This window comes from Molossus molossus, unplaced genomic scaffold (genome assembly GCF_014108415.1).
Source record: "Molossus molossus isolate mMolMol1 unplaced genomic scaffold, mMolMol1.p scaffold_m16_p_5, whole genome shotgun sequence".
Lineage (NCBI taxonomy): Eukaryota > Metazoa > Chordata > Mammalia > Chiroptera > Molossidae > Molossus > Molossus molossus.
In genome coordinates this window covers 49140757-49158055 of record NW_023425388.1, presented here as the reverse complement: position 1 = coordinate 49158055, position 17299 = coordinate 49140757, and the positions used below count along the sequence as shown (strand labels likewise).

At 53.2% G+C, this 17299-nt stretch overlaps 1 protein-coding gene across 1 annotated transcript; it reads right to left on the bottom strand.

Annotated features, from left to right (window-relative positions):
- Positions 1–7340: 7340 nt before the first annotated feature.
- Positions 7341–15780, bottom strand: CHRD (chordin). Its single transcript, XM_036243519.1, has 23 exons — positions 15633–15780; positions 15300–15403; positions 14698–14827; positions 14412–14540; positions 14220–14319; positions 14008–14095; positions 13527–13668; positions 13273–13413; positions 13106–13188; positions 12883–13030; positions 12634–12740; positions 12393–12512; positions 11628–11784; positions 11055–11275; positions 10435–10548; positions 9846–10106; positions 9671–9764; positions 9498–9554; positions 9124–9227; positions 8560–8662; positions 8001–8155; positions 7737–7836; positions 7341–7396 (listed from the first exon to the last, which is right to left on the bottom strand). Exons 1-23 carry the CDS (start codon positions 15778–15780, stop codon positions 7341–7343), a joined length of 2862 nt encoding a protein of 953 aa, XP_036099412.1.
- Positions 15781–17299: the final 1519 nt, after the last annotated feature.

The following is a 17299-nucleotide window of genomic DNA, read 5'->3' as shown; positions in this document are numbered from 1 at the left end:
CTCTCTCCCTTCCTCTCTCTCCCTCCCACTCTATCTGTACAAAAAATGGAAAAATATCCTCGGGTGAGGATAAAAAAAAAAAAATCACATTAAAAAAAATATATATATATATATAAAATGGGGAAATTTCTTTTTTAAACTTTTTAATAATTTTTTAAATTAAGAATAGAACTACTATATATCCAGCAATTCCTCTTCTAGGTATTTATCTAAAAAATGTGAAAATGCTAATTTAAAAGATATATGCACCCCTATGTTCACTGCAGCATTACTTACAATAGCGAAGATATGGAAGCCACCTAAGAGTCCATCAACAAATGATTGGATATAGAAGGTGGATCTAGATGGTAGTATAGATATAGTTACAGATATAGATATATCTATGTAATGGAACATTACTCAGCCACAACAATGATGAAATACTGTCATTTCTGGCAATATGGATGGACCTTGAGGATATTATGCTAAATGAAGTAAATTAGATGAAAAAGGACAAAACCATATGATTTCATTCATACATGGAATATAAAACAGAAAAGAAACAAATGAACAAACAACACAAAACAAACTCATAGATATAGGCAAACGATTGGTGGTTACAGAGGGGAAGAATAAATGGGGCAAGGTAGTCAAATGTGCGGTGACGGATGAAAACTAGACTAGGTAGTGAGCATGCTATAGTGTATACAGATATCAAATTATAACGTCGTAAACTGAAACGTATATAATATAATTTGTTTTTTAAGTGTCAGGTACTGGATTCAAACCTCTGTACTTAGCTGCTGCTAGTTCATGACATGCCATGTTTGTGGGGAGTTTTTACAAATAAATAAACTGAGGCAACGGAGGTGAAGTGACCAAAAGGGTCTCTAGCAAAGCAGTCTTTTCTTTCTCCTCAAGTCTGTCTCCACCACCATCCCCAACAACTGCCTCCTTTCTTCTCGCAAAATGTTATCTCCTGAGCCCAAATCCACTCTGCCGAGTCTTCTTGGCAACCAAAAGGAATACACACGTTGCAAACTATTAAGGTAACCACAGCTATGTGGAGAGAGCTTGTCCAAGCTTTGGAGCAGCTTTTGTCTGATCTCAGAGGGAGCAGCCCTCCTCTCCTGGAGGCGCATCTGTGACTCCCTAACTGCCACTTTCCAGCTCCTTCATGGCCCCCACGGCTTCAGGCTGTGGTTCATCTCAGATGTCCCAGCTCATTGCTTCTTTATTCCAGGCGCTGTGACGCCCTGCTGTTGTCCCACTGGACGGGGGGCCGAGTTTATCCCATGCCCGCACTCAGGCTGCGAGGTTTCGGCTTCTCCCTCAGCCTCTGCATCTGGCTTCACCCAGATGTGGGAAAAAGTCTTTTAAAACCCCAACAACCCATGGCAAAAGCTCATGAGATATGTGATTAGAGGGTCAAGCAAAGAAAAGAAGGATATAAAACTATAAACAGGGTAAATTCTACAAAACACACAGAACAAAGGAAATATCTCAAAAAACTTTGCATTCTCTACCAAAACAAAAAAAAATTCTGAGTTTTTCTTTACCCAAATTTTCTTCTTCATGCAAACATTACTTTTATGATTTAAAAAGATGGTTCACTGGAAGTATTCATCTGAAATATTCAAATAAATCATAATATATTAATGTTCAGAAAAAGATTAGGGAAAAAAATCAAAGGTAAATGAGGATTATTTCTGTTTTCATTTTATTAGGTAATTAACATTAAATTTTTCACTTTATCCCCTTCTGTGTGCTAAAACTTTGTTTTCAATAAAATATTACTGCATTTGTTACCGGACAAAAATAAAACACTAGTTTTTATCCCTGTCAGGAAGTTCCCTCATTCATCCACCTCTGGAGGAGGGCTAGGGAAATTAAATACTTCTGAAAGTCTTTCCTGGTGCCATTTCTAGTGGTACCTCAGTTGGAACCTAAGTGATACCTCAATTGAAACCTATGAGAAAAAAGTTCCTTCATAATGACGTCAGCCTTTAAAAAAAAAAAATCCTCTAAAAGTCGGGAAAAACATAGTTGATGTGAATCATATGTCTGAGTGGCCGAGTTCCCGCTAGGCTGAGCGCACAGATGTGCAGGACCGAAATTCCATCTCGCCCAGCAACTGCTCCTCGCGGAGCTCTGGAAGGTAACAGCCCGGCCCTTCCAGTCTCCCCGTCTGGAAGGCTGTCTGTGAGTTCCCATCTCCCGACCTCCTCACCCTTCAGTCACCCAGCCTCTACTTTTTTTCTAATTCTGTCCCTATTGAAAGGCACAGAATCTGACAATAATCATTTGCATTTGTTGACTGGCAGGTTATACTTTAGCAGATGACCTAATATCTTCACCAGTTGTTTGCATTTTTAAATTCCCATCCTCCAGTTGTGGAAGGAAAAAATTCGTCTAAAGGAATTTCAGGCATCAGCCAGCAGGTGCAGTAATGTTTGTGTCAAGGGAAGAGGGGGATGAGTTCTGAAAGTAAATCTGATTTAGCCCTCCTGGGACCTGGAAAGAGTGGGGTCAGAAGCAGAGGGGCTGGGCCCCTCCCCAGGTGGGCTCCCTGATCCCCTGGAAGACAGCTGGAGCTGATCTGGTTCCAGCTGCAGGAGCTTCCTGGAAGGGGGTGGGGATGTCCTCCAGCATCTAGAGTCTGCCTTTCCAGGGTGAGTCCCCCAGGTATCTGCCCCTATCGTCTTTCCTTGCCCCCCTTCTTTCACATGAACCCCTTTCTTGAGTGTTTTCAGGACCCCGTTTGTGCTTCTTTAGGTGGCGTTCAGTGAGATTTTCAAACTCCAGCCCCACCAGCCAACCTCTGCCGCCCACACGAGGACCAGACAACCTCCAGGCCCACCGAACACCCATCAGCGGAGGAGCTGGAACCCCGCTGGTGGACTCTAGTCAATGTGCTGAGAATAAAATCACTGAAGACCAATCTGCCAACTTCTCTGAGTTGGTGAGAATTTTTTTCAAAATTTCTGGGGTTTTGCCTCCCCTGCCAATTTAAATACAAAGGGTCAGATTTCTCTCAAATGCAATCTCCTGCTCTCCTTATTTGTGCAGACTTACCCGTGCTCCGGCTCCAGAGGTTATGGCACAAATACCCTCAACTGGGTCAAGGACAGACATCACAGCCACTTCACAAGTGGGGACAGAGGTGCTGCAGAGGCAGGATCCAGAGTGGGGGCAGGGCTGGGGCTGGGCAAACTAAAACTTAGAAAAATACTCAGTGAGTTATTAATAGCGCTTACCCAGGGGTTGGAATTCAATCTTTCTAACAGGTGAATTTTTATTTCTCCCTCACACATTCGTGTATTACTATAATTATTCACAATGATTTACTTTTATGATGTGCAAAAATAATCCCGGCAGCCCTCTTTGCCCATGAAAACATACATTAGAGCCAAACAGTATTAAAAAGGTGGCTTCATTCTCAGATCCCTATAATCATTAACAGTCACAAAAAATTCTTCCCCTTTTGTCATCTTTAACAATATAGTTCCAGTATTCCATGCATAGTCTCTGTTTTTCCTCCACATTTTGTCTCTGACTGACCTAAAGTCTGATGAGCAAAAATGTGCCTCTCCCAGTATGTCTGCTGAGCTTCCTCCTCGTCCCAATCGTATGGCTTTAGGAGACCTTCCCTTCCATCACTCTCATTATGTCAGAAATGTCACACCTTTGTGTTTCTATTTCCCATTATTTTCATAAAGTCTAAGGGTGAAATGCAATAAAACAGTTGTTCTGAAACTTTTTTGAAAGCCACCAACACTTTTCTCTGAGAAGTGAACAGCCAACATGGAAGTTGAGGGTGGAGGGGCCTGGACTCCTCACTCCCAACAAGCACCTAGGCCCCCATTTTTCCTACTGTCTGGAGGCACCTTCACACATCTGAGGCAGGATTTAAAAATCACATTCTTAAATCATTTCCATAAATTATTCAAATACCTGCACAGACACGCCCTGGTTGACTTGGCCCAAAGCGAACTCTGGCTGCCAGCAGCGCCACCATGTGATGGCCCACAATGGCTGTCCCTCAGCAGACACCGAAATTTGGATGTGGCAAATAAAAGATGGCAAACGGGTGTCACCACAGAATGCATAAGGGATATTCACAAATAACCTCAAACCTACCAGAATGGCCACCATCAACAAATCATCAAACAAGTGCTGACAAGGGTGTGGAGAAAAGGGGACTCTAGTGCACTGCTGGTGGGAATGCAGACTGGTGCAGCCACTATGGAAAACACTATGGTGTTTCCTCAAAAAAATTAAAAATGGAACTGCCATTTGATCCAGTGATCCCGCTTCTAGGAATATACCCTAAGAAGCCTGAAACACCAATCAGAAAGAATATATGTACCCTTATGTTCATAGCAGCACTATTTACAATAGCTAAGATCTGGAAATAGCCCAAGTGTCCATCAGTAGATGAGTGGATAAAAATGCTGTGGTACAAAGTCCGGCCAGTGTGGCTCAGTGGATTGAGTGTTGTCCCATGGACTAAGAGGTCCCAGTTCAATTCCCAGTCAGGGCACATGCCTGGGTTGTGAGCTCAATCTCCAGTGGGGAGTGTGCAGGAGGCAGCCGATCAACGTTTCTCTCTTACATTGATGTTTCTCTCTCTCCCTTCCTCTCTCTAAAAAAAAACAATAAAAACATATATTTTTAAAAAGCTGTGGTACAGCCCTGGCCAGTTTGGCTCAGCGGTTAGAGCGTCGACCTGCGGTCCGGAGAGACCCGGTTTCGGTTCCCGCTAAGGGCACGTACTTCGGTTGCAGTTTGTCCCCGGCCCTGGTTGGTCGTGCGGGTGGCAGCCACTCGATGTGTCCCTTCACGTCGATGTTTCTCCTTCCTCTCTCTCCCTCCCACTCTATCTGTACAAAAAATGGAAAAATATCCTCGGGTGAGGATAAAAAAAAAAAAGCTGTGGTACATTCACACAGTGGAATACTATGCAGATGTAAGAAAGAAAGATCTCTTGCACTTTGAGACAACATAGAGGGACCTAGAGAGTATTATGCTAAGTGAAATAAGCCAGTCAGAGAAAAACAAGTATCACAGGATCTCACTTATTTATGGAATATCATGAACAAAATAAACTGATGAACAAAACAGACCCAGAGACATGGAAGTAGGGAACAGATTGATAAACCTCAGAGGGAAGGGGCCAGGAGGGATAAACCAAAGAATGTATATACATATATGTATAACCAAGGGACACAGACAACAGTGCAGTGAAAGGGGGTGGGTCGGGGAGGAGGGTGTCAGGGGGGGTGGGGATGAGAAACATCTGTAATATTTTCAACAATAAAAATCAATTTTTAAAAAAATATATTCACAAGTAGCAAGCACAAAGTAGAGGACTGTATATGAAGGAGTTTTCTCTTCAAAAAGCAGGTATATCCAAACCACTCCCATCTCTCCTCTGGCCACCCAGAGCCCCTGTGTATTACCTTCCATCTCTTTCCCCGGAGAAGCCCAGAGGCCCAGTCAAACCCTCTACAATGTAGAAGGCTTGACGGACCCAGGGTGAGGAACCAAATTTTAAATCCTACCAGTAATTGTTCTGAGACACAAAAATACTCTGCCCAGGAAAATGGGCCTCTCCTTGGGTTTTGTTGTTGTTTTAGGATTGTTTTTGTTTTTTTAGGAAGGCAAAGGACTCTCTGAGGTGGTGTAATTGCCTAAAGGTGAATGGATGGGGTGCCCTCTTGAGGTCTCTGCAAGTCAGGGCTTCAAAGTTGTCTGACACGTGGCTCACACACTGCCCAGGGCTGGACTTCTGTGCTCCACTCCACGTCCCGGGACCCGGGGACTGGCAGCTTCGGTTAGAATGTGTACTGTGAGGGGAAAGGTGTTTCCAGGACTGTTGTCTGAGAAGAACAATGGTCTGCCTGGATCCATTAGCTGTTCCTCCTTTGCTCAACTGACATCCACTGACACTGCTCTGAAGGCTGGCTGGGTGCCTGTGGGCAGGGCCAGGAGCAAGTCCCTGCCATTCGGAGCCCATGGAGTCACCCTGTAGGTGCTCACTGCTTCTACCCCTCCTCTTGTCTGTGAGCATCAGTAGCAAATGCACATTAACTCTAAGGGTCAAAATTTCCCTTCTAAACCCTTCTTCCCACCATACTCCTTCCCCGGGGAGAAGAGTCCTGTCAGCTCACCCATTTCTGGGCCAAATCCTCCATCAAACCACACCTGGAGCTGTACCCTCTCCCTTCCACTCTTTCTAAAATCAATGAAAACATATCCTTGGGTGAGAATAAAAAGTAATTGATTTTTATTCCAGACTCATGTTATCCCACATCGTTCGCACAAAAGTGAAGTCTGCAGGTACGTGTATTTGACAGCTCTCTGTCCTGATGCCTTCTTTCCCACAAGCCTGTGGGGTCTGTGGGAGTCCTGGGGGCAGGAATGGGGAGAAAGGCACAAGGGGTTTTATTCTGTACATCACTTAGTCCCAAGATAAGCTCAGCCAAGAACTAGACGAGGGTTGATTCCAATCCACTCTGATCCAGATTTTCCCCAGAACTAGTCCAGAACACAATTAGTTTCCAGGAAAGAAGAATAACAGGAAGTGTTTGCCTCATTTCAGATGAAGAAAATAGAGGCTAGCTACACTTTTCTCTCTTTGGAGCAACTTTCAGCATGGAGCCGGCAAAAGTACCAGCCATGGGCACACCAGGGGGAACTCAACTTGCAGCTAAACCCTGCTCCAGGTTGCCTTCATTCTCGAGGCTCTAGTCTACCTCACAGACAGTCCCAAGCTTCTCTGTGGGGTCCGGGCATGCCAGCCAGCTGCTGTGCCATCCTGCTTCATCTCCAGGTCTCTTCCTGCTCCCCAAGGGTCAGAGCACAGCCCGGAGCGAGAGTTCATCTCTCCCCTTTTACTCTCAGACCCTTCTCCACTGGGGCCCACTCAGGTCCCTGGCCACAAAGAAAGACCTTAGCTCAAGACTGGAAAAAAAAATGTTTTAATAAATACAAAAACTTTCAATAATGACTCTGCTCAGCTCAGGGGCAGCAGGAGTGAAGTGGGGGGGACCCTTGGTGCTGAGTGAGGATAAATTAAAAATCCCAACAAGCCAGTGACATTATGTACAGAAGGAAAGAGGTTGGGCTTCCAAGGCAGAGGCCAGAGGGTGACAAGGCAAGAGCTGGAGTGGACATGGCCTTGGTCTGGCCCTCCCCCTTGTGGAGTGTGGTTCCCAGAGGTAGTGGGGGAGGGGGAAAGGCAGAGAAGAAGAGCCAAAGGCACTGGGTTTCCGCAGGAGAATGCAGGGTCCTTGGGCGCCACTCCTTCCGCCAGCCCAAGCCCCATCCTCTTGGTCATGTGTCCTTCCAGCCGCTCCCTAGGAGCCCTCCGCTTCTTTCTCCAGCTCTGGAACTGCCCTGGTCTCTGGGGCTGCTGGAGACAGAGGGAGTGAATTTCGGAGGAGAGCGGGAAAGTGAGGTGGCACAGCGAGCCCAGCAGAGCGTCCCTGATCTGGCCACAGAAAGGTCAGTCTTTTCTGAGCAAGGCAGCACACGCCAGCTGTGTAACTTTAATCTGGCAGCCTAATTCCTCTGAGCTTCAGAAAGCTCACTTGTAAAGAAAAGATTACCAGTGACAAGTCCACACGGTTGCTGAGGGCAGAATGGAACGGCAGTTGTGAAGCAGAGGGCACTGTTCCGGGCACAGGCAGGTGCTCCCTTCCCTCCTCAGCACCCCAGTCAGCCCCAGCGCCGCCCCTAGAATCCCCACTTACACCGGCGGGGTGAGCAGTGGGAGCAGCAGCGACTTTCCTTCCCTGGGCCGCAAGACAGTGGCAGCGAACAGTCATCTCGCTCACAGTGGGGCACCCCTGCCTGGTGCAGGACAGAGCAGATCCTGAGGGTCCCCAGAGGCACTAGGGCACAGCAAACTTCAGCCTCTTCAGGGAAGGCTGCCCCCAGGAGCCTGCCCTCCCTGGGAAGGTCCCCTTCACATAAGCCCCCCACCTCACACAAGCCCCTCCCCACTCCCTACTTACCCCACATCGGCAGGTGATGCAGCTCATCTCCCCAAAGGGGGGCACTGAGGGGTGCCAGCTCTGGCTTTCCGGAAACCACTGCCCTGCAAAACGGCAGCCCCGGGGCCCATCGGCCTGCATGGGGTCCCCTAGTTGAGGGTGGGCCCCTGACCCCACTGTTGGAAAGGAGAGAGGGAGGTAAGGAGGAAGAGGTCAGCAGACATGAGCTCTGTGTGGGCCTCCCAGGTTTTATCTGTCTTTGAATCTGCAGCACCTAACAGTTCCTGGCCCTTAGTAGGTGATAAATCTCAACGGATAGATGGATGGGTGGATGGACGGACAGACAGATGAATGGATGGATGGGGCAGGAACTGGAACCCATCATAGCCCACTAATACATGCATATCTTTCCACTGTGTTTAGAACCCTGGCTCCAGACTAGGCACAGAGTAGCGCTCAGTGAATGCTGCATTCGCTGAGGTGTCCCTTCCATCCACCCTCACTATGCAGCCCCTCACCCAGGACAAGGCAGTGAAGGGCCCTATCTGCCCCAAGAGGCCTCCGTGCCCACCCCCCTCACCTGGACACTGTTTGCAGCAGTCAGTGGGGTTGGCGCGGACAGGCTGGGCACAGGCCAGCCGGGGACACTGCACCTTCTCACAGTGCACTTCTCCAGTGTCCCCCTGTAGGGATCCATTGTGTGAGGGGTGTCAGGAAGGAGGGAGAGCACATAAGCCTCCTGCTTCCTCCCTCTCCTTCCGCATACCTCAGGTAATATATCCATGGCCTTTTATTCAGAGGCCCTGGCTGGTGCTTTATCGACCTGAACTAAATCCTCACTGTGGCCCTGCCAGGTAGGTGCTATCACATCTGCTTACAGGAGAGGAAAGTGCGGCTCAGGAAGGTACAGGAAGTGCCCAGGGTTACATGGAGCTAGTCAGCTGGCAGAGCCAGAATTCACACCAGGTCAGCCTTTGCCCTTTGCCTGCAGGAAGCCAACTCTCAAAGCCCGAAGGACTTTCTCTCATTATTTTGATCCTCGAGCCCCTCTCACCAAGGCTGGGCTTTCCTCTCCTGGCAGCCCCCTTCCCAGCTCTGCAGACCCACCTGGGCTGTAGCACTGGAGAAGACTGAGCACTCATACCTTGCAGGTGCAGACAGCACACTTAATTAAGCCAAAAGGGGGCACAACGGGGTGCCACCGGGTACCCGCTGCCCGCCAGCTCCGGTCACCATCAAAATAGCAGCCTGGTGGGAGACAGTGCCCAGCTGCCATTAGTACTGAGCTCATTGGCTGGATCCAAAACCAAGGCTTGGGTGTCAGGCCAAACCCACACCATCTAACCCCAGAGCCCATTCGCAGAGCGGGCTCTAATGAAGTCTATCAGGTGTCACTGGAACCTGTGTCCCTCAGTCTTCACTTCCACCCATATGTACTCTCGCTCTCTTGTCTCCCTCCTAATCCCACTCAACAGCTCCTCTTGGTTCCCCACCTTAGCTCACACACTGCCAACTCACCCTCTCCAGGGTCTCTGCTCCTCGGCAGCCCTGGCAGGTCTCTGACATCTTGTTTCTCTGTGGAGCCAAAGAAATAGTGAAGGCAGAGGGTGATGCCCTCCTTCCCTCCCTAGGGGCCTCATCCTCCATGGGTGGACTCTCCATGACCATCTCCACCCATGCATGGCACTCACCAGGGCACACAGGGCAGCACTGGTCAGGCACCTGCACTGGGCTTGGGCAACTGAGCAGCGGGCACACCACAGGGTCACAAATCACTGTGCGTCTCTGCAGGGAGAGGTGGGAGGTTGATTGGAACCTTTCTCCGGGAACCCAGGTCCCACTGTGCCCTTTTGGGGAGCCTCCTACCTGGCAGGTGCAGAGTGAGCAGAGTGGGTCGTAGTTCGGTGCCCAGCGAGCCCCATGGGGGCGCTGCTGCCCCTCGAAGAAGCAAGTATTGGAGTCTCTGGCTCTCCAGGGGCTGCTGGGTTTGACTGGCACTGGGGCATCAGGGCCCAGCACAGGGGGCAACAGGGGCAGTGAATCAGGAGCCCCAGGCTTTCGCGCCCCCTCAGCCCCTGCCTCCACCAGGCGAAGGCCACCCACCTCGCACTGGTTGGTGATGTGCACCTGAGCAGAAAGGTGGGATGAGACCGTGCCCAGGCTTCCCCTTGCACCTCCACCAGCAGCAGCCAGCCCACCAGGCAGAGACACCTCATCCCCTGAGTGCCCCTGTGCCCCAGGAGGATGCTATTAGTCACAGCAATCATTCTGGCTGCCAGGGCCAGGGTGGTCTGCTGCCAGGATTGTTATTTATGTACCTTGTATGGCTTCATCCTCCCAAGCAGCAAAGAAGTGTGACACTACCACCCCCAGGACTTAACAAGAGCAAGTGGCACAGGCACACAGTGCCAGCCCAACTCTGACCCATCCCCACAGGCCTATACTGCCTGCCTACCTGCCCTCGAAGCTCCCCTTGGGGGCTCCCCTTGGTGGTGATCAGCAGGGAGGCAGTGCCCTGTGCCAGATGCCTAAGTAGCTCAGGCTCCAGGTCCTTCACCACACCCTGGGCCTATGAGTAGATAGGACAAGAAATGGGAATAAGGTACTCTAGAGCTGAGCCTACTGTTCCCAATTTGCAGACTAGGAAACTGAGACCCAGGGAAATTAGATTAATAAGCTCTCTGGGATAGTAAAGCCCGTTAGCAATTGTATGGAGCTCAGAAGCCCAGTCTCTCTTACACCAAGTCCATGACCACCCACCCCACTTCAGAGGACTTGGTCATCCCATCTACTCCTCTGGAGGTCCAGGATATTACACACTGTCCCAGGGATCCCACCAGAGAAGGACGCAGGAAAGAGAATGAATAATAAAAGTCTGGGTCAGATTCATAGCCAGGTCCATTTGACTCCCAAGCCCATGCCAGTTCTGCCATACCAGGCAGCCTGCTCCCTGCTTACACACACACGTGCACGCGCACACGCACACACATGCAAATGCACATACACCAACCCACACATCCCTTTATGCTAAAAAGCAGATATTTTTCAAGCTGCCTCCCACCATCACATCCTCACCTCTGGGCCATAGAATCCCTTCAGCAGCCGCCGGGGCCCTGGCTTCCCAGGGGGACCGAGGAGGTGGGCAGTAACGGTGCCCTGTTCTGAGCCACCAAGTCCAGCCAGTAGCACTTCATAGTGCAGGTGACAATGGGTATCCAGGGAGAGCCAGGCATGCCCTGCTGCCTGACTCTGCACAGGAGGCAATACCAGGGCTCCTGCCAGGGGCACAGGCAGTGCTGGATCCAGACAGAGGAGAGGTGACAGATAAGAAGGTGACCTAGAGCAGCCACTTAATCCCAGCATTCCCCATGTCCCCCAGCACTGACTCCATGAGCTGGCAGACACTGTCCATAGGCCCAGTGCCGGGGGGGTGGGGGGACAGCAAGTTTTAGAACCCTGCACGATGGCAACAAGGAGGGTCTCCCAGCAGGGCCACCCTTTCCATCCCCACCTATACTCTCCAGATGCAAACCTAGAGCTCAGGCAGAGAAAGACACACCAGGCTCTGGTCCTCCGGCACCATCCCTCACATGCTTCAGTCACCGATTAGAGGGCAGCAAAGGGCAGGCAGACCCCTGGGGCACTCACTATCATGTCGGGCACTGTGCCCACTGTAGGGCAGGGCAGCCACATGTCCCCGCAGCTCTCCATCTGGGAAATCTTTGGTGGCCACGTTCAGGAACAGCTCATTCTGCAGCAACATATGAGCCCCTCGGGCACCCAGCCCAGGGCAGACACCCACGGCCTAGGAAATAACCAAGGGTGAGCCCTACCTGCAGCCTGCCAGGTCCCAGATGAATCCCTCCTCAGCTTTCACACGAGCCCGAGATTCTGAAGCCTTTCTGTGTTTGATGTGTGACACCCATACACACTTCCATACACCAGAAACACTGAATAAGACACTTGCAGGCCGAGTCAAGTCCCTTCTCAGCCTCTTCCTACCCATGTAACAACCTTAAGGAATTAACCTCTCTGATCCTTTACTTCATCATCTCTAAAATGGGCACTGTGAGGACCAAAAATAATATAAGTAAAGCAACCAATATAGTACATGGCACATAGACAGGCTCACTAAGCGGCAGCCATTGCTCTCACAATTAGTATATAATCTCCTGCACTGGTCTCCCTGTCTAACTCCTCTCATTTGACAGGAGGAGGGGAGCCATATCTGATTTCCTTTGTATTCTTTTGCCTGAGTCTTACTAAAAATGTGTGCAGTAAATCAGTGCATCTGTGAGCGAGCCTGTGAGTGAGCGAATGATGCTGAACCTATCTACTCATCCAGCCTAGCTTCCCACAGCCCCACACTGTGGTACATGGGCACTGTGGCCCAGCTCTGCCTGTAGCACTCACTGTGTGACCTCCTTGCTGGAGTCCAGCCATGTGGCACAGGACAGTGCGCTGGTCCCTCCGCTGAGGTTTGGTCTCCAACGTCATGGCCACCACCTCGCTGCCTGTACCTACCACTTGCACCTGGTGGGCAGGGTTGGGGAGGGCAAATTGTTGTGGCAGAGAAGACCTGGGGCCTGAACTGCAGGCCAAATCTCCACCCTACCCTATGGCCCTTCCACCTCCTGCAGCCCCTGACTCTTACCTGGTAGATTAGGGAGCCGTTTCCCAGCAGTGTAAGGCTGGCTGAGCCAGCGGCGCCTGTCTGAACTGGGATCAGGGCATCAGCCCCGCAAAGGACACTTTGCAGGACTGCAGAGGGGCAAGACAAGTGGAGGCAGGCTGGCCCCATGGCCATTGATATCCCCAGCCCCCAGGACCCCTCCCATGTCCACCCTGGCCCTGCCCCTGACACTCGTCTGTGCCCAGGGTGCCAGGCTCCACCCTGCCTCACCATCACAGCTCTGCCTGGCAGCAATGTGTCCACTGATACGCAGCCCTGGGCCACCTGCCTTCTCCAGGGCTATCTGTAGCTCCCCTAGCACCAGCCAGTCCATCTCCTGGGCTGTCAGGTTGGGCAGCACCTCAGCAAAGCCTGGCTCCTAGGGACAGAGCAGGATATGGTGGGCAGAGCAAGAGGCCAGAGCAGGTGGCAGCAAAAGCAGACTTTCACTTACTTGGGCTGAGGCATTGGCCTGGAGCTCTCGCAATAGCTGCCCCTGGTGTAGAATCTGGAGCCTCAAAGAAACCTGGGGTGGTCCTAAAACAATGGTACGTGTGGACACTTCTGAGAGCTAGGTGCTCTCCCCACTCTCTTCACACGCCTTCCCCATATCCCACTTACCCCCACTCCTGGATTCCAGCAGCCCACGGAAGAGCAGCAAAAAATGCAAGGAGTCCTCTGTGTCACTGAGAGTGAGCAGGGTGATGCCCCCTATGCCCTGCTGTGAGGTACCTTCCAGGGTCAGGATGGCACTGAAGGTCTCTAGGAGAGGGAGGACCATGAGAGCCCAACAGAAAGTCTCCTCTTCAGCCCACTCCAGTCCTTGGGATAGAGAAGACAGAACTCCATGCCCAGGGACTGTTTGCTCCCCTCACCTGCAGCCAGAGCCCGGTGCCGGATGAGAGGCCCCCAGACCTCCCCTGACGGATGAGTGGGTGTCACCAGTGCCACATGTAGCTGTTCTGCCCGAAGGAGCCGCAGAGACAACCGAGGCACTGCTCGCCACACCCCACACACCTGGAGCGGAGAGACAAGAAAGATTCTACTCAGACAGTATGTAGGACAGGCCAGCTCAGAGGCCCAGCTCTAGTGAAGAAGGCCCTCTTGGGAAACTTAAGAAGGAGACCTGGATCCAGATGCTGGGGTCCAAATCCTGGCTCCACCACTTACTAGCTGTGTGACCTTGAGCAAATTATATTCTGCTACTGAGCCTCAATTCCCTCGTCTGTAAAATGGTCATATAACATCAATGCCTCCTCCCACTGGACTGTTGTGAAGACCAAAGGAGACAATGCAGAGCACGCTCTCAATACAGTGCCCAAACTGGATAAACACTCATAAATGGCATCATCTCACCAAGCCATCTTGGGTAGGGGCTGCAGGGTGTTCAAACAGGACATTGCCGGTGGAGTCTGAGAAGCGGATTCGGGTTGGACGGTCCAGCCTGGGAAGGAGGCTAAGAGTGAGCACTGACTCTGAGCCTGGGCCAGAAGCGGCTTCTCTAGCCTCTCCCAATTCCCCCGAGCCAGCGCTCAGCCCGCCCCTCCTCCCTCCTTCCCCTTTCTCACAGCCGGTAGGAGATGGAGAAACGAAGGCTGGAGCGCAACAGTATCACTCGGGCCCGGGCCACGGCCTGCGACCTCGGCCCTGTCAGCAGTGCCACAAAGTCTGTGAGAAGAAGAAGAGGCCCCTAGTATCCTCACCCGCTGTGGCGTCCAGGCCAGAACCATGGCCCCAGTCCTGATTTGGTCGCTGCCTACCTGTGTGGCCATCTCCACGCGTCCGATCCTCAGCTCCCGGCTCTGCGCGGTCGCTGTAGCTGCGATGCTCTGGATCCCGCGGATACTCGAAGGCCAGGCTCGTGGGCTGCCTCTCCGGACCGCTACGCTCTGCGTCAGGGATGAGGAACACGGGCTTCAGCTGGACGCTGGGATGGCCAATTGGACGCTGCGCCCGCTATATCGGCACCATTGGCCCGATACGAGGGGCTCAGGAACAGGGACCGCAGCCCCTGCCGCCCTCCCCTCACCACGGAACGGGCCTTACCCTGGGGGCAGGTCTGGCAGCAGTGGCCGGGCAGCTGGCGCGGCTGTCCGCAGGACAGGGTTGGGCACTCGGGTTTAATGTTTTTGCAGCTGACCTTGCCCGGGCCCCTCGCGCGGCGACCCCACTGAGGCTACTCACGGAAAAGACAGGAAAACTGAGTAAGTGTAAGACACCAGTCCGTAAGACCCAACGGGGGGGTGGGGGTAGGAGTAGGGGGTCAGAGCCCAAGGCAAGGTGGGTCCCACGGAGGCAGACCACTCTACTGCTTACAAGTTGCAGACCCTAGACAAGTTAATTGCGCTCTCTAGGCCTTGGAGTCCCTATCTGAAAATGGGGATAATAACAGTATCTATCTAGGAATTACTATGAGACAGATAAAATGGAGCTGGCAAATAGCATGACACATAGTGGGCGATCAATAACGGTCAACACTTGAGACTTGAAGGGGGCGCTTCCTCCCCCAGTCCTCCGCCAGGAAATATCCCAAATATCTGCAGGCTTGCTTCTTTCTCCTGAGCAGTTCCGAATCCACTCGGACATCCCCGGACCCCAGCTCTCCCCCACCTGCGAGGGCCCCGGCCAGGGCCGTTTGGTCCACTCACCGTCTCGCAGGCGCACAGCACACAGCGCATCACCCCGAAGGGCTCCCCCAGGTCCGGGTGCCACGTCTCGTCCAAAGCATAGACCTTCCCGCCGAAGGAGCAGCCTGCGAGGACGGGCTTGGCTGGCAGCCGCTGTCCCGCTCCTGCCGTGTGCCCGCCCCGGGCGCTGCCAGCGGGCCCTGGGTCCCCGGGTACCACGCGCCTCGAGGCCCCCGCCCACCCCTCCAGGCCACCCGCTGCGCCGAACCACCTGCGCCCGCGCCCCCTCCGGGCGGGCACGGACTTGCCCCAAGCCGGACTCCCCTCCCGCACCTCCCCGGGGCGCCCACCTACCTGCCGCTCCCCGAATGGGCAGCGGCTCTTTCTCGGGCCGGATGGGCAGTGCGGGGGGCTCGGGGCCGGCGCCGCGGGCCGGCCGGGGGCCGAGCAACAGCAGCCCGAGGAGCAGCAGCGGGGCCGGCGGGGCCGGGAGGCTCGGCATGACGCGAACGGGACAGCTGGGGAGGCGGGAGGGAGGAGGGAGCAGGAGAGGGAGGAGGGAGATAGGAGGAGGGCCGGGCCGGGGGCGGTACGGCGGGAGGGGGCCGGGGCCAGGGCCCGGGCAGTTCGAGGGGCTCGTCGGGCGGCTGCGGAGTCGCCGCCCGGCCAGGCGAAAGGAGCGGCCAGGAGGAACGCGGCAGATCGGGCGCTGACCCGGGCCGTACGCGGCTCTAGTGCCCTGGGCGCCGGCTCTGGCCCGTTTTATGCCCCGTGCTCCGCACCCCGGCCGGGGGCCTCCTCCTCAGCAAACGGGGCGGTGGCGGCGGTGGCTCGGCGAGGGGCCGGGCTGAGCCCCGGGGGTCCGGCCCAGCAGCCGCGGCCCGGATCGCGAGTGGGGGAGGGGAGGGAGGGGCTGGGACCGAGCAGGGGAGGAGGGAAGGGCTGGAGGGGGAAGGGGGAGCGGAGGGGGGAGGGTGAGGGGAGGGACCAAGGGGGCGCGAAGAGGGGAGGAGAGGCAGGTTTGGAGCACCCCCTCTACTGCCGGTGGCCACAGGGTGGCTGGACCAGGCAGGAGGTGCGTATCTGGCCCAGGATGAGAGCCCCAGGCCAGGGAGGGGCAAAGGCTAGGCCTGAGGCCTGGACCAACCACCAGTCTAGGATTCGGTTCCTTTGGCATGTCTTGTCTTTATGTATGACAACGTGCAAGAAAGGCCATCAACTGATATCCCCCTGACTCTGGTGTCACAGTACCTCTCAAACCCCACACCACCCACTTTCACTGCCTAGCCTATGTCCCTACTTCTCTGAAGTCTCCTCATTCTACTGTTCAGCAGAACAAGAACTTAGCCAGAAACAGACTGTGTCCTTTCTGTCTGGTAACAGTGTTTCCCTCCCTACTGTGTAACCTGTCCTCAAACTCATCTAATCATCATCATCCCCAGACTGACATGCTTGTTCACCCTATTCCTTCACCCAGGAGACCCTCAACCTCTCCACCCCACCTCAACCCTCTCTGTCTTGGTTTCCTGGTCATGACTGCCTCCCTGTCCCCTCCCACCCCCACACACCATCTCAACCATCCCAGCACGGTCCTTCCTAATCTTGGGAGGCATCTCATCTGGCTGAAATGGAGAATTCTGGGATCTAGGCCATGCTCCTTAGCAGACAGCCGCACAGCCGCATCCTGGGGAGGAGGAGCAGGAGAGAGCCTGAAGAACTGGGGGGGTGAGGGGGAAATGGGAACAAGGTCAGGCCAGGAGGCCCTGAGGACAGAGACTGTGGGGAGACTAGGACTGAGAGGAAAGCAAAGGAACTAGAGCCGGGCCAAAGGAAGAGGGGAACTAGGCCAGCAGGAGGTATTTGTGGGATAGGGGTGGGGGTGGGGGTGAGGAGGGTTAGCAGCTGTCTTTCCTAAAACAGGGACACATGGGCCTGGTTATTCCTCTTGTCACATGAGGAATGGTAGGAGATGGAAGAGGGAGAAAGACGGTGAGTGAGCAAAGGAGGACACAGGCAGAGAT

Coding starts and splice junctions, on each gene's coding strand:
- CHRD (XM_036243519.1), bottom strand. CDS start 15,780: ATGCCGAGCCTCCCGGCCCCGCCGGCCCCGCTGCTGCTCCTCGGGCTG. Junction 13,031..13,105: donor AGGCCAATGCCTCAGCCCAA/GTAAGTGAAAGT, acceptor CTCTGTCCCTAG/GAGCCAGGCTTTGCTGAGGT. Junction 9,555..9,670: donor GTGCTGCCCTGTGTGCCCTG/GTGAGTGCCATG, acceptor TTGGCTCCACAG/AGAAACAAGATGTCAGAGAC.